Source organism: Saimiri boliviensis, chromosome 14 (genome assembly GCF_048565385.1).
Source record: "Saimiri boliviensis isolate mSaiBol1 chromosome 14, mSaiBol1.pri, whole genome shotgun sequence".
Classification (NCBI taxonomy): domain Eukaryota; kingdom Metazoa; phylum Chordata; class Mammalia; order Primates; family Cebidae; genus Saimiri; species Saimiri boliviensis.
In genome coordinates this window covers 94,769,435-94,792,644 of record NC_133462.1, presented here as the reverse complement: position 1 = coordinate 94,792,644, position 23,210 = coordinate 94,769,435, and the positions used below count along the sequence as shown (strand labels likewise).

At 44.2% G+C, this 23,210-nt stretch overlaps 1 protein-coding gene and 1 pseudogene across 13 annotated transcripts in view; one reads left to right on the top strand and one right to left on the bottom strand.

The window, feature by feature from the left end:
• PGBD2 (piggyBac transposable element derived 2) overlaps window positions 1-23,210 on the bottom strand; it is a 120,675-nt gene that overhangs the window by 77,471 nt on the left and 19,994 nt on the right. For 6 of the 13 annotated variants that reach the window (XR_012513630.1, XR_012513629.1, XR_012513627.1 and 3 more), the window contains exons 1-2: window positions 12,512-12,634; window positions 862-2,754 (exon numbers count right to left, since the gene is read on the bottom strand). Coding sequence is in view for 6 of the 13 variants with exons in the window: in XM_074385492.1 (XP_074241593.1) it covers window positions 862-878 (17 nt within the window). In the remaining 7 variants the exon portion in view is untranslated. Of the gene's footprint in view, window positions 1-861; window positions 2,755-12,511; window positions 12,635-23,210 lie in introns of those variants that run through there. The other 7 variants (XM_074385492.1, XM_074385493.1, XM_074385495.1 and 4 more) reach the window with 7 other exon arrangements.
• LOC101028321 (mediator of RNA polymerase II transcription subunit 28 pseudogene) lies at window positions 15,103-15,741 on the top strand (annotated as a pseudogene).

The window sequence follows — 23,210 nt, the reverse complement described above, 5'->3', positions numbered from 1 at the left end:
GAAGGTGCAATGAGGACAGGAGACCAGAGCAGAGACAGAGAGAACCAGGCCCCACAGGACTCCACAGGCCCAGGACTTCCAGTGTTCAGCTGCCACAGGTAGCCCCAGAGTGATGGAACAGGGCGTTATATCTAGGCTGTCAATATCACCCTGGCTGTGAGAATGGCCTTAGCAGGGAGGGTAGGCACAGAGGTGCCTGCTGCTGCTCTGTGCCCCTTTGCAGGCCCCAACCTCTACGTGAGGACCTTCCATCCTAAAGGAAAGATGCAGGATTTACCACAGAAGACTGACTGCCAGCTACAATGCTGACCTCTAGGGAGGTGAGGTATTCACTCATTCAAGCTCTGCATGGGCCAGGACAAGAGGCCAGTTTGAAGGGAAAGGAAATTCAAAGCCCTTCCCATGGGCCCTGGAGTAAAGTTCTCAGGGGCAGCAGCCATCTTCACACTTTCTCTGACCTAGCCTCGCCCAGTTCACTGGGGCAGATCCCGGGCTGCAAGGCCAGGGTCCCTACCAATTTGACTGCCCAAGCCCCTCCTCACCCCCGACCCTCAAATAACTTGTGCACATGACTGTTCAAACCCCGGGCATAAGAAAGCCCGCAGGGACCAAGGTGGCCCCAGGGATCACCATCTGGTGTCTTTAAAATTTTGAAAAATGAGGAAGGTGAAGTCACGTTTTGCTGTCGAGCGTAAACATTAGTGCCACATGACCACACCCATACACACAACCATCTGCCTTTTCCCATTTTTCCCATTATTGTCCCATCTCCTCTCCCTTCTTTCTTTAAACTTCCCAGCCTTTCAAAACCACAGGGGAATAAATTCTTTGATAAAACATTTGATCAAACGGCACTCCTACCTGGATGTTGAAGCCATGATGAACTGGGAAGACGAAGCTGTCTTTACTCACAGAGTCTAAGAATCTATAAGACAAGCAAAGCCAATTTTAAAAAGTTATATCTTAACAAGAAAGGCAATAGGATCTTCTCTACCATTTAAGTGAAAAATATCTCTGCCTTAAGATTCACTATCTTAATAGTGTCTGGGTCAACTCGGCATCATCTTCCTAATCTTCCCCAGTTCTGCTTCCTAATCTTCTCCAATATATTAGACATACCAGGGGATCTGTCCCCTCTGCCATCCCCTAGCTACACTGTTCCAGGCAGGTATCACCAAAGGGCCAACTGCCCCTATCCTTAAGACTCAACTACAGAGTCCAGGGCCTTGAGTGCAAAAATACTCAGTAAAGTAGCTCCTCAAGTCCATTTCCTCCCATAACAGGGACACAGCAGGGGAACACTAATGCCTCTAGTCTTTTCTCCTCCATCCACTGGGAGGAGGTGAATGGATGCTCAGTGAGCTGCTCTCAGGGGCAAACCAACAGCTCCCAAATCACGAGGCATATAAACAGTGATAAAGTCAAAATGCTATGTGGCCAGGAAAAAGACTATTAGGAGTTGTTTAGTACCCTACACACACCATGGCCCAAATGACTCCATCACCAACTGGTTGTCCTGGTAATCTTAAAATACAACTCCAATGTTGTGTGGCCAGAGCCCTCAACAAAGGACTAATCCACAGACTCCCCATGCTCTCTCAGGCAGGCTTTAAGCCCAACCTCTCCAATGAACTTCTACCCTGCCAGCCTGCCAGGAAGTTCACTGAAACGTCTACCAATGAACCCATAAAAACAAACCACACTCAGCAAATTCTGATTCCATCTGCCCCTTTGCAGCCAATTCTAAGAGTTACACATGCATACATACAATCAATCTTGCTTGAATACTCCTCCTATACCCCCTTAGCTCTCCAGAAAGGATAACAAATATTTTTCCCTCCTGATGTTATTCCACCTTCCTCTCCCCAACTACCCAATTTCTAGTCTCTGTAGGTTCACTCTCAAGCTTTTGTGGTCAGGCAGTAACAGTGGCTGGCATGTCCTGTGAAATCGATCCTGGTCCAGGTTCTGTAGACACAGAAGGTAAGAGAACATGTAGCTCCTGCAATTAGTGACCTCCACTCCTTTGGGACACTCACTCCTGCCTCAAGGTGGCTCTCAGTAAGGGGAAGTAGAAAAGACACCCATCAAATGAGATGCCTAAATTCCATTTCCAGCAGTATGGCAGACCACAGATGCCAAAAAACTCTCCTGATGAAAACTTAAGAGTTGGATAAAATTTAAAATGTTTCACTGACCTGATAAGAAAATATGGAATCTCACTGGGTCAAAAAGCAGAATCAATCAGGGAGCCCTAAGGAGCAAGGGAGTCTTCAGCTAGCTTTCACTCTGAGGAGTTCTCATGAATTGTGTTGACATTAAGCCTCCTATTCTGAACTACATGGAGTATAAAAACTAGAGGAAACTAAAGTCAGGCCAGTACAAAGGGCTAGGAAAATAGGCCTGCACAAAGGGCCTACTTAAGGGCTGCACCCAAAAGGTAAGGATTAATAAAAGGTAACCCAACTCTGAAGAAGAGGCCAGAAAATAAACATGCCTGAATTAATCATACCACTGGATAAAAGTTGGGGAGGGAGTGTCTCCTAAGAATTTGCAGCTATGAAGGTTTATGAGGCCAACTGATACTGCCTAATGGGCTTAATAACCACAAATAAAAATTATAACCCAAAGTGCTCTTCATTAAGTGTTGCCCCAGGAATAGTGAAAACAGATAAAACCTCTCTGGAAGAATACATCCCCAACAAAAACATGGAAGAACTCCACTGATAACAGTTCCAAAGATGAATTCACATTCTGGGAAAAAAAAAAAAAAAGTCATAAACAAGGAAATAAAGTACCATGAATGGGAGTCAACAGAAACAATGAGCAGCATAATCAGACCCACAGACTACAGATGTCATAATTATCATAAATAGAATACAAAATATATATGTTTAATGTGTTGTAAGAAACAAATGAACAAGAAACATAAAATCTCAAATGAAAAAAAGGTCAAGCACATTTAAAAAGAACCAAATATAACAAATAGGAATTAAAAACGAAATTACCGGCCGGGCACGGTGGCCCAAGCCTGTAATCCCAGCACTTTGGGAGGTCGAGGCGGGTGGATCACGAGGTCAAGAGATCGAGACCATCCTGGTCAACATGGTGAAACCCCGTCTCTACTAAAAATACAAAAAATCAGCTGGGCATGGTGGCACGTGCCTGTAATCCCAGCTACTCAGGAGGCTGAGGCAGGAGAATTGCCTGAACCCAGGAGGCGGAGGTTGCGGTGAGCCAAGATCACGCCATTGCACTCCAGCCTGGGTAACAAGAGCGAAACTCCGTTTCAAAAACAAAACAAAACAAAACAAAAAAAACTAAATTACCTAAGAAAAATTTTAAAAGTCTTATCCCTAAGGGAAATACAAATCAAAACCATGAGATATCACATTATACTCATTAAAGTGGCCACTATAAGAAAAAATAGAAAATGATAAGTATCAGCAAGAATGTAAAAAATTGGAACCCTTGTACACCATTTATAGGCTGATAAAATAATGCACCCACTATGGAAAAAGTTTGGTAATTGCTATGCTTTTGAGGGTGTTTCTTTTACATTTTTTTCTTTAATTGCATTTTAGGTTTGGGGGGTACATGTGAAAAACATGCAAGATTGTTGCATAGGTATACACGTGGCAGCATGATTTGCTGCCTTCCTCCCCCTCACCTGTATCTGGCATTTCTCCCCATGCCATCCCCCCCCAACTCCCCACCCCCTGCTGTCCCTCCCCTATTTCCCCCCAACAGACCCCAGTGTGTAGTGCTCCCCTCCCTGTGTCCATGTGTTCTCATTGTTCAACACCCGCCTATGAGTGAGAACATGCGGTGTTTGATTTTCTGCTCCTATGTCAGTTTGCTGAGAATGATGGCTTCCAGGTTCATCCATGTCCCTACAAAGGACATATTTTGATGGCTGTGTAATATTCCATAGTGTATATGTGCCACATTTTCCCTGTCCAGTCTATCATTGATGGGCATATGGGTTGGTTCCAGGTCTTTGCTATTGTAAACTGTGCTGCAATGAACATTCGTGTGCATGTCATTTTTTTCTTTTTCTTCAGACAGGGTCTCACTCTGTTGACCAGCCTGGAGTGCAGTGGCACAACTGATATAAGATTTAAAAAGAAAGTATTTAGGCAGTTGGTGAGGGTACAGATGTACTCAGTAAAGTTTTTCTTTTAATAAAAAGCAACCCCAAAATCCTTTATTTTCTAACAAAAAGCAGCCTGAAAAAATCAATCTGCAAGCATACATAAGCAAGCTGTAAGCTTGCATAGGTGAATGTCAGCAGGTATGCCAGAAGGCAAGTATATCAAACATGGCAGTGGTCTTCTCCCTTCTCTTTGTTGCCATGGGTGGGGGTGTCACGGCACCAGCCAGGTAGAGACCCCATCTACATGATAAAAGATTAGGGTAAGATGGCCAGCCTCTTTGCAGGCTAAGTGGCACAGCTGGTCCAACCAATCCACTAGGCCCTATGTAAATTAGTCACCACCTCCTGAAGTCCCTCTATAAAATCAAATGCATCCCACTGTGAACAGGGAGATCCATTTGGAAATCCCTCCCTCTACACATGGGAGCTTTCTTCTTGTTTCTCTCACCTATTAAACTTTTCACTCTTAAAGGCACACCTTGTGTGTCCACATCTTCGCTTTCCTTAGTGTGAGGCAATGAACCTCAGCGATCTCACTTCACAATCATGGCTCACTGCAGCCTCAATTCTCCAGGCTCAGGTGATCCTCGCACCTCAGCTGCCTAAGTAGCTGGGACTACAGGTACACGCCACCATGTCCAGCTAATTTTTCTATTTTTTGTAGAAATGGGGCTTCTCCATGTTGCCCAGGCTGGTCTCAAACACTTGGGCTCAAGTGATCTGCCTGGCTGCAACTGATTTTTGTGTATTTATTTTGTATCCTGCAACTGTGCTGTATTCAGCAAATACAATTTGCTGTAATTCTGCTGCAAATATAAACTGCTGCAATTCTGCTGTTTTGTGGAATCTTTAGCGTTTCCTACATATGAGATCATGTCATCTGCAAACAGAGACAGTTGTACTTACTGCTTTCGAATGTGAATGGCTTTTACTTATTTTTCTCAGCAACTGCTCTATCTAAGACTTCCAATACTATGCTGAACAAAAGATCTGAAAGCAGGAACTCAGAAATGTATGTCTGTGGTGCATTTTTTCTTCTTTTTTTTTTTTTGAGACAGAGTCTCACTCCGTCGCCTAGGGTGGAATGCAGTGGCATGATCTCAGCTCACCACAACCTCCACTTCTTGGGTTCAAGCCATTCTCCTGCCTCAGCCTCCTCAGTAGCTGGGACTACAGGCGCTCACCACGTTTGGCTAATTTTTTGTATTTTTAGTAGAGATGGGTTTCACCATGTTGGCCAGGATGGTCTCTCCTAACCTTATGATCTGCCCGCCTCAGCCTCCCAAAATACTGGGATTACAGGCATGAGCCACTGTTCTTGGCCTATAGTGCATTTTCAAAGCAGCACTATTCACAATAGCCAAGAGATAGAAGCAACTCCAAGTGTCAACTGATGAATGAATGGAATCGATAGATGCAATGGGATATTATTCAGCGTTAAGGTGAAGGAAATCTTGTCATAAGCTACAACAAAAATAAACCTTGAGGATATTATACTAAATAAAATAAGCCAATTACAAAAGGAGAAACACTGTTTGATTCCACTTACATGAGGTAATTAAAGTAGTCAAACTGAGAGAAACAGAAAGTAGAATGCAGACTAACAGAAGCTGTGGAGGAGAAATGGGGTGTCAATGTTTTAATGGGTACTTTTTGTTTTGCAAGATAAAAAACAATTGGCTACTACTGGAGATTGGCTACTACTACTAAATTGTATACTTAAATGGTTAAAATGGTAAATTGTATGTTTTTTATGAATAAAAATATAAAAATAAAGTAAAATAGAATAAAAACAAAAAAAAATCAGAGAAAGAGGGTCACTTTACAGTGAGAAAAGATTTGCCTAACCAGGAAAATATAGTAATTTTAAATTGTGTATACCTAATCAGTTCAAAATATACAGAGTAAAAAAGGACTATCCGGAATCTACAATAAACTGAAACATATTAGCAAGAAAAAAACAATCCCATCAAAAAGTGGGCTAAGGACAATTCTCAAAAGAATACAAACAAATGGCCAACAAACATATGAAAAGCATGCTCAATGTCACTTATTACCAGGGAAATGCAAATCAAAAGCACAAGCAACACCATCTTACTCTCACAAGAATGGCCATAATCAAAAAAAATCAGAAAATTACAGATGTTGGCATGGAGGCAGTGAAAGGGGAACACTTCTACACTGCTGGTGGGGATGTCAACTAGTATAACCACCATGGAATATAGTATGGAGATTCCTTAAAGAACTAAAAGGAGAACTACCATTTGATCCGGCAATCTGTTATCTACACAGAGGAAAAGAAGTCATTATATGAGGAAATACACTTGCACAAGCATGTTTGTGGCGGCACAATTCAAAAATATGGAACCAGCCCAAATGCCCATCAATCAACGAGTGGATAAAGAAACTGTGGTAGAAACATACGATGGACTAATAGTCCACCATAAAAATGAATGAATTAGTGGCACAGCGGTCTGGATGTGACTGAAGACCATTATTCTAAGTGAAGTAACTCAGGAATGGAAAACCAAACATCGTATGTTCTCGCTCACAAGTGAGAGCTAAATTATGAAGCTGCAAAGGTATTAGAATAATACAACGGACTTTAGGGACTCCAGGGGAAAGGATGGGAAAGGTGTGAGGAATAAAAGCCTACAAATTGGGCTCAGTATATACTGCTTGGGTGATGGGTGCACCAAAATCTCACAAATAACTAAAGAACTTACTCATGTAACCAAATACTACCTGTTCCCCAAAAATTAATGGAAATAAAATTTTTGATAAAGTTCAATTTGTGGGTAAGCCCCCATATAGGCACCGAGGAATGAGAGCTAAGCAGAACCCTGGCACAGTTAGGGCTTGAGGAGTATCTCACTTTATAGTGTTACTACTCAGCAATTTCCTTTTATATAATCCTTTATACAATCATATATTAGTTTATAGCGTTAGGGCTTGAATAATTCCTTTATATAATCCTCTATATATAATCACATAATAGTTGATAGTATGAGTGCCTAAAGAATATTTCCCTACATATACATATAATTATTCTTAGTTCATAACCGGAGGAATGCCTAGAGTGGACACAGTGCAGAGCATGATTTAAGGGAAAACAGTTATACCAGGACAAGAAAATCCATGGCCCAGGCAGCAGCATTCAGTATCGTAAAGACACCCGCGGTATGGCAGGCCTGGGGCAAGAGCTGCTCCTCCTGATAAAGGAGTTGTAGGACCTTGCCCCAGTTCTTGTGGAAGGCTGCCCTCAGACCAGCAATCCACCTTGGTGACTGTGAACTTTACCAGCTCTTCCTACTATGCTGCTCGAAAAGCATCTTCCCATAGAACTCACTGGAAGCTGCCAGAAGGTGGCTCTATCACTGCTATGTGACTTAAAGCATCCTCCTATAAATCTTCTTAGAAGTAGTTTGCCCATAGATAGAAGTAGTGCACACTGCACCCTCCTCACTGCACACAGCCCACCTTCAAGCCTCGGTGACCTAATGGGGGTGGACCCCTTACTGCACACGGCCCTTGCCTTCATGGGAACGGGCCCCTTGCTGCGCACTGGCCACCTCCTGGTCTAGGTGACCTAACAGGGGTGGACTCCTTGTTTCATTGCTCACAACCCTATCACTATCCTTAAAGATGATTTCACTCACTGCCCTGCGCCCTAACCTATACACAATACTCATGCTTCTGGACATTCGGGGCCTCGCCTGACTCCGCTTATAGGTAGTGTGGCCCCCTGAGCCCAGCTGTGTTTTCCTTGTACTTCTGTGTCCTGTCTCTTTATTTCTCAAATCCTGTGCCTCAGCACAGCATAAGGCTCACCCCACGACCCTGTGGGCCATCAGCCCTACACAATTTCCTAAACTGAGTAGGATACTCAGAGTTGTTCAATATGATTTAAACTGTTCCTGTGCATACCATATATTTTGGTATGTATATCTCACACACTCATACAAACACACACAGGCACAGGGACACTTGTAAAGAAACACCTGAACAAATACTCTCCAGCTGAGCCAGTCAGTGCCTGATGGAAATGCTGCTCTGCAGCGATGAGGAAGTCAAGCAAAAGACGTTCATCTGTGATGTTCCAGAACACACACATTTTGCACAGCTAGAAGAAGAAAGTTAGGTCATCTCCCCATGTAACAGTCTGTGTCCCTTATAAAGAATCTCTTTATAAAATCCTTATAAAATTGTTTATCTGGGCCGGGCGCGGTGGCTCAAGCCTGTAATCCCAGCACTTTGGGAGGCCGAGGCGGGTGGATCACGAGGTCAATAGATCGAGACCATCCTGGTCAACATGGTGAAACCCCGTCTCTACTAAAAATACAAAAAATTAGCTGGGCATGGTGGCGCGTGCCTGTAATCCCAGCTACTCAGGAGGCTGAGGCAGGAGAATTGCCTGAACCCAGGAGGCAGAGGTTGCGGTGAGCGGAGATCGCGCCATTGCACTCCAGCCTGGGCAACAAGAGCGAAACTCCGTCTCAAAAAAAAAAAATTGTTTATCTGAATTTCTTCAAAGTCCAACCAGACTGCATCCCATCTTCTCCATACACAGAGCCTCTGACCACCTCTGGTCCACATGACATCACACTTAACTTCCCCTATGGCTTCTGTGAAAAGCTCATCACCTGATTAGATCATAAGCTCCAGTAATCATGGACATGAGTCCCCGTGGGCTTTCAGTAAATCCAAGTGTATGACTGTAATGTCTATGCGGCTCCAGCTTCCCTTCTGTTCTCACCTTCTTGGCACTAATGCAGGCTTGCTGCAGGCAGATGCCAGGTGTGTAAAGTGCAGAAGAAAGACATCAGTCCCTCAATCTCTCCCAACCCCCTTTCACAAGTCTGTAGCCCAGGAAAAATATGTAATATGGAGCCACCAGCAACAAGCTGTATGATTCTGGAAAGTCACTTACCAAAGAGACTACATGGTGCCCCATCTTCAACCTGTAAAATGGGATCATCATATGGTACACCTACCCTAATTGCATTGTGAAAACAGTAAGAGTCAATGTGTGTAAAGCAGACATACTAGGCTTGGCTTCCCAAGTGTTAACTGTAATTTCAGGTCCACAACCCCCTCACATGCAATTCCAAAAGCCAAATATGCTTTAAAAACTGAACTTTCTTTCAAAACTTTGCAACAAACTTCGGCAGCTGAACTTGAACTGATGTGAGGCTCTTCATAATGTCTAATTTTGTTACTATAAATGTCTATACATTTTGTTGCAGAAATTCTGTTTGATTAAGGGGTGCATCCATATGACTGATAAAACAAACATTCCGACTTCTTCCCCAGGTCCAGCCAGGTTTGGGGCAAGAAGCCTGATTTGTGTTACCATTTCACAGTTGCTTCATCTCTCAGCAGTTTACCACCTTTTCCTTCACTGTGCTATAGGCTGGCTCCATCCACTTACTAACATCCAGACTGACAGCCTCCAATCATTTGGAGGCTTATGCCTATCCTCAGAGCCTACCAAGAACTTGCCCTGGGTCACAATCCAACCAAGCTCTGATATAAAATCAAAGTCATTCACAACCTGGTCCCCAGCCTTATCCCCACACAGTCCCAACTAGGCTCAGACCACTGCTGAAGGGTGGTCCAGCCTCTTCTCGTATCCTGTCTCACTCAGGGTCCCTAATCTGGCCAGACAGCTTTGCTTGCTTCGTGTGTGTTGTGCCTTTTGCCTGGGGCGCTATTCCTTGCCTGTGGGACCCCCTGCAATCAATGTCCTTCTCCATCCATCAAGCTTCCAATCAAGTCTTCCTCTTATCACAGCTTTCACCACAATAGACTAAAATAAGTCATCCACCTTCAAGTTGACCCCACCTCTGTATCTCCAGAAGGAAACATGGCATCTGGCATGCAGTAGACCCTTAATAAATACTTGCTGAACCAAACTAATCATGCCACAGAGCCAGATGGCCACACTCTAGGGCACCCCATCCCTCTCAATCTGCAGCAGACTTTCATTTTCATCTTTACTATTTGGCTTTGAGAAAACTATTTAGAAAAGAACCAGAAACTCTTGATATATGATTGACCCTAAAATATACTCCTGAAAGAGTCTCTGGAACCACGTACAGGGATATCTGTCAGTGAAGAGTCTAATACAGTCTAATACAGTGAACTCAACCAAGTCAGAGGGGGATACATACGTAAGAAGCTCAGCAGAAAGCCATCCTACCTTTCAAGAGTCTGCAAACTGTGCTCGCCAGGCCCTCCATCCCCTCACATGTGGCTCCTCCATTTTTCTTGCCCTGCCTGAGACAGCCAACAGAGGAAGAGGACACGGGTAGACAGTACCCCTACATACCATGCAAACACCCAAAGGGAATAATGTCTAGACAGAGGTAGTTGGGCAGCCACACTATCACTTTTTCATTCGTTTGGCAAATATGTGAATTATCTACTGTGTGCTAGGTATATATGCATAAAATTGCAACTATGAGAGAACTAAGAAGGAAAGAAAGTGTTGATAAGAATCCATAAAATGGAACCTGACCTAGTCAGGGAGGCCAGAGAATATCTCCCTGACGAAAGGATAACGTAATAGAGAAATGCAGGAAGAGTAACAATTCCCTCAGCAGGTAGGGAACAGCACCCCAGGTAAAAGGCACAGTACATGAGAAGAATGCAAAGCAGTCAGACCAGAGTAGGGAACCTACGGGACACAGGGTACAAGAGGCTGGACCAGCCCGGCAGAGCCTTGAAGGCCCTGTTAAAGATAAGACCAATGGGAAATTAAAAAAAAAAAATTATAGGCAGAGCATAACACAATGAAGGTTGAATTTTAACAAGCTCATTCTGGCTGCAGTACAGACAACTGAGAGGGCGGGACCCAAAGCAGATGCAGGGAGGCAAAAAGTCTAGGCAAAAGGGTGGGGCCTATGGGGAGAAGCGGACACACCTGAGGAGGATTTAAAACGGGAAACCGTCAAGTCTGGATAACTGGCTGCGGCGGGGGCAGGAGAGAAAGCCTATCAAGGAGGCCTCCCAGATTTCAAGCCCCTTTTGGCTGGAACACAGAGGCGCCATGGACCAAGCCTAGCAGCACTGGGAGGAGGAACAGACGGTGGTCACGAGCTGCCCAGAGGTCCAACTGGACACCCTCACCTGAACAGCAAAGAAAAGGCACCTTGGCGTGAGACCCGGAGCTCCCCAGGCCACTCCAAAGGGTCCCGGGGTTCAGGGGCGGGAGGGAGGGAGAGCTGCTGTTTAAAATGTGAATTTCTCCAAGGAAAGACAGGACAACTAAATGCTGTCTTGGAGCCTAAATTACAAAAAGGAAACAGGTGGGAGTAGAGAAATTTTAAGACTGTAGGTGTTAATGTCCTGGCTTTGCTGACTGTTCTGTAAAGTAAGATGTTAACCCCTAGGAAAAGTGGGCGGACGGTACATGGAAATTTCTGCTTGTTTTGTGACTTTCCTAAATTATTTCAAGATAAAAATTCTTTCTCAAAAGACATTTAATAGACGTAACACCCCAAAGTCGAGCCAGGTGCACAACAGCTCAGGAAGCTTTTGTGAGATACGGAGGCTCCCTCCCTTTTCTTATCTCAAAAGCGAGAGAAAAACGAAAACAAAGACCCTCAGAAACCTCAGCGGCTTCCCAGGCGGACGCTCAGAACGGCCCGGCCCCACCCCGTCCCGGCGCGGAGCCGACCCTCCGGGGGGCGCGGTGCGGCTCGACTCGGCTCCGCCCCGCCCCGCCTAGCCCCGCCCCTCCCCGCCTAGGGTGCGCGATGCGGCCCGACTCGGCTCCGCTCCGCCCCTCCCCGCCTAGCCCCGCCCCGCCCCGCCTAGCCCCGCCCCGCCCCGCCCCGCCTAGCCCCGCCCCGCCCCTCCCCGCCTAGAGGGCGCGATGCGGCTCGGCTCCGCCCCGCCCCGCCTAGCCCCGCCCCGCCTAGGGGGCGCGATGCGGCCCGACTCGGCTCCGCTCCGCCCCGCCCCGCCTAGCCCCGCCCCGTCCCGCCTAGCCCAGCCCGCGCGCCTCCGGCCGCCCGCCCGCCCCGCCGGAGCCCGGCCTGGCCCCTCCCACCGCGCACTTGATCCGACCCTCTTCGGCCCGCCCCGTCCTGGCCCCGCCCCCCGCTCAGGCCCCGCCCCCCGCCCCGCCTCTGGCTCAGCCGGGCCGGCCTCCGGCCTGGCACCCCATACGCAGCGGGAGCGCCCCCTGGCGGCCCTCTGAACTCGGCGCCCGGTAGCCCATTGTTCCACAGTCTGCGCACAGCAGTGAGGACTAGCTCCTCGGACGCCGTAGAGAAAACGCAACATCAGGCCAACCGCTCCCCTACTCAAGCGGAGCCCTGCCTGCGGTGCAGGCACAGTGATGTCTACCTGCGCTGGCCCAGACGGAGCCTCGCGATCCTGATCCGGACGATGAACCGCGCGGAACAGGAGCGCGGCGCCAGCGTTGGCGTCGGGCGTCACGGCCGCGCAACGTCCGGCACGAGAGTGCTCGCCGCACCTCGGCCCGCCTTCCGCGCCACGCCCCCGGGCCAGGCCACGCCCCGACCCGTGCGACCATCGAGACGCCGGGACCTCCGCGACGCCTAGAGGGACCCCGGAAATGCCTGCCTGGCCGGAACGGCAGCAATAACTCCGCCCACCCCCGTGGACCAGCTCTCCCCGCCCCGCTTCCTTACCTTCCCACCCCGTCCTCCTTTTTTTTTTTTTTTTTTTTTTTTTTTTTTTTTTTTTGAGACGGAGTTTCACTCTTGTTACCCAGGCTGGAGTGCAATGGCGCGATCTCGGCTCACCGCAACCTCCGCCTCCTGGGTTCAGGCAATTCTCCTTCCTCAGCCTCCTGAGTAGCTGGGATTACAGGCACGCGCCACCATGCCCAGCTAATGTTTTGTATTTTTAGTAGAGACGGGGTTTCACCATGTTGACCAGGATGGTCTCGATCTCTTGACCTCGTGATCCACCCGCCTCCGCCTCCCAAAGTGCTGGGATTACAGGCTTGAGTCACCGCGCCCTGTACTTTGAAACTTTCTTCCTTGCTAATCGGGACAGCATGGGGACTTTCTTTGTCTAGGGTATTGATTCTCAAATGTGGCCCCAAGCTAACCTGGGGAAATTGATGGAAATGCGAATCTTGGGACCCCACTCCAGGCCTGAGGGTGCGCCCAGTAAACCAAGCCTGAAGGTAATTGTGGTACAGAGTAGGGCTTGCAAACCACTGCTGTGTGGCAGGGTTTCTCAACCTCCACTCGACATTTTGGGCCTGGATAATGGTTGAGAGGGAAGGAGGCTGTCCTGTGCATTGCACGAGGCCAGGGTCACTATGAAATACAGTTAAATTTGAATTTCAGGTAACAGTGTTCATCTAAGATTCACAATTAACTGGAAATACCTACCTATATTTTTACTTGGTAAAAATGGAACCTTAACTGTAGGTTAGTGAGCATCCCTAGCAACTGTATGCCAGTAGCACGCCACACTCTCCACTCTAGTTATGACAAATGTCTCCCCCTACCCCTTGAAAATCACGGCTCTACAAGGACTTTGTCCAGCTGAACCTAGCATCCCATTAGGTATACAGGACAGTGTGCTCCACAGAAAACTACTTTGCCCTGAAAGGCTTTGAACACAGAAATCCCTGGGACCAAACCCTGTTAACATTAAAAAAGAGGGCCACTTAGTGAAGAGTTTGTATTTGCTTCTACATCCTGACACTTCACAAAGGTTTTCTGTTCACTGTAAAGTGTGGTCCAGAACACCTGGATCAGAAGAAAACAAAAAATAAATCACGCTCATTTGTGAGATTCTGGAGCAAAGGCCACATACTAGTTTGTCATCATTCATTCCACATATAAGCAAATTGAGGAGACAGATGATGAGCCCTGGGGAAGTGGGAGTGCTACTCTAGGTAATGTAGGACAGTGTTTCTAACTTGCTTTGTTCCCCAGATCCTGCGTCTCCTCCATTCATTCAGTCATTCATTCAACAACAGGTGTTAAATGAGTGTCGTCTCTGTGATACACTCCTCTGGGCAGTGCTGTTAGAACAGTGAAAAAAAAAAAAGAGGCAAAAGAGAAAAACCCTCTTGTCATGATGCTTACCTTTCAGTGAGAGAACCAGACAATAAACAAACAAAATATATTGTATGTCATAGTGGAAAGTGCTAGGAAGACAATAAAGCAAGGGAAAAGGATGAATAAGACTGCTGTGAATTCGGTTTTAAATAATTTGATCAGGGAAGGTTGGTCAGTGAGAAAGTTGTATTTGAGGGAAAAGCCAAAAAATATGAAGAGCAAATTCCCCATGCCAAATTCAAGGGGAGAAATACTTGAAGCAGAGAGAATGGCATGTGCAAAGGCTCTGAGGTGAAGCAAGCCTAGCGGGTTTGAGAATGGCTGGAGACAAAAGAAGGAAGAGAGAGTCAAAGAAATGAGGTCAAAGGGAGTGAGTTAAACAAGGAGTAATATACACATTTAGTGGGATTGCTGCCTGTTTCTTCCAGACCTTTATAAACTAGAGAGAATTCTCACTGTAATTTGGATACTTGCATATGTAATTTAAAGTTAATAAAAAAGGACCAAGTTTAAGTGTTTATGGAGCTGCAAAGAGCCCATCTAGACATTTTCAGTGCATTGCTTTGAATTAATCTACATTTAAAAACAAAGTCAAATCTTAAAAACCATGTCAAATTTTGGTTAAAAGAAAGAACTGCATAATAGGAATTGGAAAAGAAAATTAGCCCATTAAGCTAGAATCCTTTGATGAACATACATATTTTGAAATTGTCTTTGAGAAATAGGCTAAATAAGCTTTAAGAAAAAAATTGGAAGAAAAATATTTAAATTATATGTATTACATTATGAGTAAATTTCATAAAAGCCTTGCAGCCTACTTTGTTTATAGATACTATCTTGCTTTAAGGCATTACCAATTTTTTTTTTTTAATGTATAAAAAGATTCCAGACATGGTGGCTCTGCTAGGGGGTATGTTTTCTGGGCAGCCCCCACCCGGCCACCCAGGCCAAGCTTCGCTTTTTCAGGCAGCTCCAGGCACTCCTAGACCTTCCAACAGTACTTTGGTGGATGAGTTGGAATCATCTTTTGAGGCTTGCTTTGCATCTCTGATGAGTCAAGACTATGTCAATGGCACTGATCAGGAAGAAATTCGAACTGGTGTTGATCAGTTTATCCAGATGTTTCTGGATATTGCAAGACAGACAGAGTGTTTTTTCTTACAAAAAAGATCTGTCCAGAAGCCAGAGCAAGTTATCAAAGAGGATGTCTCAGAACTAAGGAATGAATTACAGCAGAAAGACACACTAGTCCAGAAGCACTTGACAAAGCTGAGGCATTGGCAGCAGGTGCTGGAGGACATCAATGAGCAGCACAAAAAGCCAGCTGACAGCCCTCAGGGCTCCCTGACCTACCTGGAGCAGGCATCTGCCAACATCCCTGCACCTCTGAAGCCAACCTGAGCAAAGGGCAAAGGCAGTTGGACCGTGAGTGGGCTGGTGTGTGAAGTTGGCCACAAATCTTTTCCTGTGGACTTGACATTTTGAAAGAATTCTTTGCCAGATAATGAGTTCATTTTAGTTTTATGCTCCCATTGAAAATTTTTCCACTTTTTTTTTTTTTTGAGATGGAGTCTTGCTCTGTCACCAGGCTGGACTGCAGTGGCACAATCACGGCTCACTGCAGCCTCTGCCTCCTAGGTTCAAGCAATTCTTCCGCCTCAGCCTCCTGAGTAGATGGGACCACAGGCATGTGCCACCACACCCAGCTAATTTTTGTATTTTTAGTAGAGACAAGGTTTCACCCTGGCCAGGATGGTCTCGATCTCTTGACCTTGTGATCTGCCCACCTCAGCCTCCCAAAGTGCTGGGATTACAGGCATGAGCCACCGCTCCCAGCCCTCTTCTACTATTCTTATAAGCTGTTAATTTCTTGAGTACTTTATAAAGGGTCTGTAGCTTGGATAAACCAGATAAATATTTTTTTGTGTCTTTAGCAAAGTTTTGACTGTGAGTGTGATGACCCAATTTTTTTTTACGGTGGTCTTGCTTGCTTTAAATTTTGTTTGACTTTTCATCGCTTTATGTGTGTTTCCCATAAATTTTGTATGACTTTTCATCGCTTTCTGTGTGTTTCCTTTGATCTGAAGGAAAAAAGCATAATAGCCTGAGAATTAGGAGAAAGGGATTTTAGTTGGCCTTATGATAATTATCCCTCAGTGGTGATAGAAAAGTATATAAATTTGCTGTTTTTAGACTTTGGACTACCTCAAGAAGAGGAATCTAATACAATATTTGTAATGTTTCCAGAGCTCTCAGAATGAGCATTTCTTTTTGTAAATAGGTCAGAATAGGATTGAACTATCTTGGGTTAGTGCAGTAATCTTACAGTAGGATCCTTAGGTTGATGCTGACTTCTATTTGGGGTATGTTTATATTTTATGTGGTGTTCGCTTTTTCTTTGATAAGGAGGGATGTAGTGGTAGAACTGATACGCTAACATTTGTTACATTCTGCAGTAATGAATCCATTTAATGAGGCAGACACTGTTTTCAGTAGCCTGACAGTGGGGCACAGGTGAGCTATGAGGGGCTAAAGCTTGCTCTGATTGTCTATTTCTGTTTTGAGTTTTCTTTGCATGTATCATTTTTGTTTTACATTTTGGGAGGGGAAACCTTTTCCACTAAGGAAGGTTGTTGCCAATGGATTTGACTCCAAGGGACTAGTGTCACAGTGGAGGTGGGGAGGGGATGCACGGTGATCATTGGCTACTGAGCGTCCACAAAGAGCATGTGGCGCCTCTGCCTTTGGAAGGATATGTTGCTCTCTTGTTAGTTTTGCAGGTAACCTTGGATTCCCTGTTGAGTTGCTGTTAAGAAATGGAGACCAGCGTTTTTTTCTGGCTCTCATTGGTTAGGTTTTCTGAGTTTTATAGTCAGTTATTAGAGCTTATTAGATCACATCTCTTTACCAAGAACAAATGCTTCACTATCTTCTGACTGGCAGTACTCCTGTGGCTCTGTGACTTGCCTCATTTTATTTTCTTCAGCCTTGAAGGCCGCTTCCCACATGCACTGACATCCACTTGTATACCTGGTCCCTGAAGCCTCCCAGCACCTGTTCTGTTGCATCCTCAAGGCATGGGACTTTGATCGCTTCTGCTGCCTTTGCTAGGTTCTCCCTGGTGGGTTAGAGCTTTGTATCTGTCTCTCTGCCCCTCACAATTGTAATTGTGGTTTCTTATCTACCCTAATTCAATGATGCTAATGAGAATTAGACATTATTCCCCTTACATATATAGGGATCATATAGTCTTTTTCTTTTTGTTGTGTGTGTATATGGTATCTGGCACATGGATCTGTGATTAACACCTTAACACCAACAAATCCCCTCAGTTAGGATGTATAAGTTAAACAAAACTTTGAAAAGCTCATATGCTATTACCTCAAGGTTGTTAACCGGTGATCTCCTGGTAATTAGAAACTCTGATTGGCAGCTTTATATTTCTTGATTAAAAACCTAAATAAACTGATTAGGTTTTAGGTGTTCTTTTAAAGAGTTTCTTGATTAAAAGATTGAGAACCATCCTATTTGGAGCTTAGTGAAAAGATTTTGAATTACTGTATGTAACAGTTATTGCCATTTCTTTTTTTTTTTAGACAGAGTTTTGCTCTTGTTACCCAGGCTGGAGTGCAATGGCGCGATCTCGGCTCACCGCAACCTCCGCCTCCTGGGTTCAGGCAATTCTCCTGCCTCAGCCTCCTGAGTAGCTGGGACTACAGGCACGTGCCACCATGCCCAGCTAATTTTTTGTATTTTTAGTAGAGACGGGGTTTCACCATGTTGACCAGGATGGTCTCGATCTCTTGACCTCATGATCCACCCGCATCGGCCTCCCGAAGTGCTGGGATTACAGTCTTGAGCCACAGTGCCTGGCCTGCCATTTCTTTATTAAATTCAGAATTTTTTTGCCAAATAACAATTTTTCCAAAAAATGCATAAAAAGAAGAGGAAAGGCCGGGCTCAGTGGCTCAAGCCTGTAATCCCAGCACTTTGGGAGGCCGAGGCGGGTGGATCACAAGGTCAAGAGATCGAGACCATCCTGGTCAACATGGTGAAACCCCGTCTCTACTAAAAATACAAAAAAATTAGCTGGGCATGGTGGCACGTGCCTGTAATCCCAGCTACTCAGGAGGCTGAGGTAGGAGAATTGCCTGAACCCAGGAGGCGGAGGTTGCGGTGAGCCGAGATCGCGCCATTGCACTCCAGCCTGGGTAACAAGAGCAAAAACTCCGTCTAAAAAAAAAAAAAAAAAAAAAAAAAAAAAAAAAAAAAAAAAAGAAGAGGAAAATGGACTTGGGGAATTAAACTTATATATTTATTAATTTCTGTCATTTAAATCAACCCATCACCTAGGTATTAAGCCTAACATGCATTAGCTACTTTTCCTGATGCTCTCCCTCCCTCCAGGTCCCTGACAGCCCCAGTGTGTGTTGACCCTTCCCCCATCCCACTGCTTCCCCCATCTGTGTGTTTTCATAGTTCATCTCCCACTTATAGTTGAGAACATGTGGTGTTGGGTTTTCTGTTTCTACATTAGTTTGCTGAGACAGTGGGGTTTTCTAGATATATGATCATGTCACCGGCAAACAAAGATAATTTGACTTCCTCTATTCTACTTGAATACCCTTTATTTCTTTTTGTTGTCTGATTGTCCTGTCCAGAACTTCCAATACTATGTTGAATAAGAATGGTAAGAGAGGACATCCTTGTCTTGTGCCAGTTTTTAAAGGAATTGCTTCTACCTTCTGCCCATTAAGTATGATTTTGGATGTGGGTTTGTCATACATGGCTCTTGTTATTTTTAGGTATTTTCCTTCAATACTTAATTTATTGAGAGTTTCTTAATATGAAGGGATGTTGAATTTTATCAAAGGTCTTTTCTGTTTCTATTAAGATAACCATGTTGTATTTATCTTTAGTTCGGTTTATGTGATGAATTACATACATTGATTTGTGTATATTGAATCAACCTTGCATCCTGGGGATAAAGACAACTTGATCATGGTGGATAAGCTTTGTGATGTGATGCTGGATTTGGTTTACCAGTATTTTATTGAGGATTTTTGTGTTCATCATGTTCATCATGAATACTGGACTGAAGTTTCCTTTCTTTGTTGTATCTCTGCCACGTTTTGTTATCAGGATGATGTTTGTCTCATAAAACGAGTAGGAGTCCCTCCTTTTCAATTGTTTGAAATAATTTCAGAAGATATGATAACAGCGCCTCTTTATAACTCTGGTAGAATTAAACTGTAAATCCTTCTGATCCTGGGCTTCTTTTTTTTGTTTTGTTTTGTTTTGTATTGTTTTGGATGGTAGGCTATTTATTACTGCCTCAATTTCAGAACTCGGTCTATTCAGGGATTCAGCTTCTCCCTGGTTCAGACTTGGGAAGGTGTATGCTTCCAGCAATTTCTCCATTTCTTCTAGATTTTCTTTTTTCTTTCTTTTTTATTTTTTTTTTTTTTGAGACAGAGTTTCGCTCTTGTTACCCAGGCTGGAGTGCAATAGCGCGATCTCGGCTCACTGCAACCTCCGCCTCCTGGGTTCAGGCAATTCTCCTGCCTCAGCCTCCTGAGTAGCTGGGATTACAGGCACGCGCCACCATGCCCAGCTAATTTTTTTTTGAATTTTTAGTAGAGACGGGGTTTCACCATGTTGACCAGGATGGTCTCGATCTCTTGACCTTGTGATCCACCCGCCTTGGCCTCCCAAAGTGCTGGGATTACAGGCTTGAGCCACCGCGCCTGGCCTAGATTTTCTAGTTTATTTGCATAGAGGTGTTTATAGTATTTTCTGATGTTGTTCATATTTCTATGGCATCAGTGGCAATGTCCCCTTTATCATTTCTAATTGTACCTGCTTGATTCTTCTCTCCTTTTCTTTTCTTTATTAGTCTAGCTAATGGTTGGTCTATTTTATTGATTTTTTTCAAAAAAATAGCTCCTGGATTTGCTGAGTTTTTGAAGGGTTTTTCATGTCTCTATCACCTTTAGTTCCACTCTGACCTTGGCTATTTTTTGCTTTCTGCTAGCTTTGGGGTTACTTCTTTTATTTGTAATGTTAGGGTATTAACTTGAGATCCTTCTAGCTTTTTGATGTGGGCATTAAATGCTATAAATTTTCCTCTTAACACTGCTTTAGCTGCATTCCAGAGATTCTGCTATGTTGTTGCTTTGTTCTCATCGGCTTCAAATAACTTCTTGATTTCTGCCTTTATTTCCTTATTTAGCCAGGAGGCATTCAGGAACAGGTTGTTCCATTTCTATGTAGCGGTGTGGTTTGGAGTGAGTTTCTTAATCTTGAGTTCTAATTTGATTGAACTGTATTCTGAGAAACTGTTTGTTATTATTTCAGTATTTTGCATTTGCTGAGGAGCATTTTACTTCAGATTATGTGTTCAATTAGAGTAAATTCTGTGTGGCGATGAGAAGAATGTATATTCTGTTCAGTTTGGGTGGAGAGTTTTGAAGATATCTATCAGGTCCACTTGATTCAGATATAGAACTATAAATACCATTTGACCCAGCAATCCCATTACTGGGTATATACCCAAAGGATTATAAATCATTCTACTATAAAGACACATGCACATGTATATTTGCTGTGGTACTTTTCATAATAGCACAGACTTGGAACCAACCCAAATGCCCATTGAAGATAGATTGGATAAAGAAAATGTGGTACATACACACCATGGAATTCTATGCAGCCACAAAGAAGGATGAGTTCATGTCTTTTGCAGGGACATGGATGAAGCTGGAAACCATCATTCTCAGCAAAGTAACACAAGAACAGAAAACCAAACACTGCATGTTCTTACTCATAAGTGGGAGCTGAACAATGAGAATACATGGACACAGGGAAGGGAACATGACACTGAGGCCTGTCAGAGGGTGGGGGGCTAGGAGAGGGACCGTATTAGGAGAAATACTTAATGTAGATGATGGGTTGATAGAGTACAGAAAACAACCGTGGCACGTGTATGCCTATGTAACAAACCTGCACATCCTGCACATGTACCCACAGAACTTAAACTATAAAAAAGAATGTAAACTCCATAAGGGAAAAAATTGTTTTACTCCTTCATTGTCATATTGTCAGATAACCATACGTTTGTTGAATGTATGCTCATTACATTCATTTATTCAAAAAATAAAAAATAAAACTGCAAGCCAGCAACTTGGATGGAGTTGAAGACCATAATTCTAAGTGAAGTAACTCAGGAATGGAAAATCAAATATTGTATTTTCTCACTTATAAGTGGGAGCTAAGCTATGAGAAGCAAAGACATAAAAATGATATAATGGATTTGGTGGACTTGTGGGGAAGGGTTGGAGGGGTGTGAGGGATAAAAGACTACACATTGGAGACTTCCACCAAGATGGCCGAATAGGAACACCTCCGGAGCACAGCTCCCCGTGAGAGTATGCAGAAGGCAATCGATCTCCACATTTCCAACCGAGGTACCAGGTTCATCACAATGGGACTGCTTGGATGGTGGGTGTAGCCCAAGAAGGGCAAACCAAGGCATGGTATGGTGCTGCCTCACCCGAGAAGTGCAAGGGGCTGGAGAAGTCCCCCTCCTACCCAAGAGAGGCCATTGGGGACTTATCCGGATACTCTGGCTTTCAGATACTGTGCTTTTGCCAAAGTCTTTCCAGCCCGCAGACCAAGAGATTCTCATGGGTGCTTACAACACCAGTGCCGCAGGTTTCCAGCACAAAATGGGCAGCCATTTTAGCTGGAACCTGGAGCACCAACAAGACAGAACCACTCTTTCCTCATAAAAAAATGGGCTGAAGGCAGGGAGTCAAGTGATCTGGCTTGACTGGTCCCACCCCAACAAAGGCCAGCTATCAGGCAAGAAAAAGAAATAAAGGGTATTAAATTAGGAAAAGAGGAAAATCAAATGTCTCTATTTGCAGAGGACATGATTGTATATTTAGAAGACCCCATCATCTCAGCACAAAAATCTCCTTAAGCTGATAAGCAACTTCAGCAAAGTCTCAAGATACAAAATCAACGTGTGGAAATCACAAGCATTCCTATACACCAAAAACAGACAAACAGCCAAATCATGAGCAAACTCCCATTATAATTGCTACAAAGAGAATAAAATACCTAGGAATACAACTAATAAGGGATGTGAAGGACCTCTTCAGGGAGAACTACAAAGCACTGCTCAAGGAAATAAGAGAGGACACAAACAGATGGAGAAACATTCCATGCTCATGGTTAGGAAGAACCAATATCGTGAAAATGGCCATACTGTCCAAAGTAATTTATAGAGTCAATGCTATCCCCATCAAGCTGCCATTGACCTTCTTCACAGAACAAGGAAAAAACACCTTAAACTTCATATGGAACCAAAAGAGAGGCCACACAGCCAAGACAACCCTCAGCAAAAAAACAAAACACAAAACAAAGCTGGAGGTATCGAGCTACCTGACTTCAAACTTTACTACAAGGCTACAGTAATCAAAACAGCATGATATTGGCACCAAAGCAGAGGCAGAGACCAATGGAACAGAACAGAGGCCTTGGAAGTAACACCACACATCTACAACCATCTGATCTTTGACAAACCTGACAAAAACAACCAATGGGAAAAGGATTTCCCATTTAATAAATGGTGTTAGGAAAACTGGCTAACCACATACAGAAAGCTAAAATGGGACCCCTTCCTTATACCTTATGCAAAAGTTAACTCCAGATGGAGTAAAGATTTAAACATAAGACCTAACACCATGAAAACCCTAGAAGAAAATATAGGCATGAACATAAGACCTAACACCATGTAAATCCTAGAAGAAAATGTAGGACATAGGCATAGGCAAGAACTTCATGACTAAAGCACCAAAAGCAATGGCAACAAAAGCCAAAATAGAAAAATTGGAAATAATTAAACTTAAGAGCTTTCTGCACAGCAAAAGAAACTATAATTAGAGCGAATCAGCCACCAACGGAATAGGAAAAAATTTTTGCAATCTACCCGT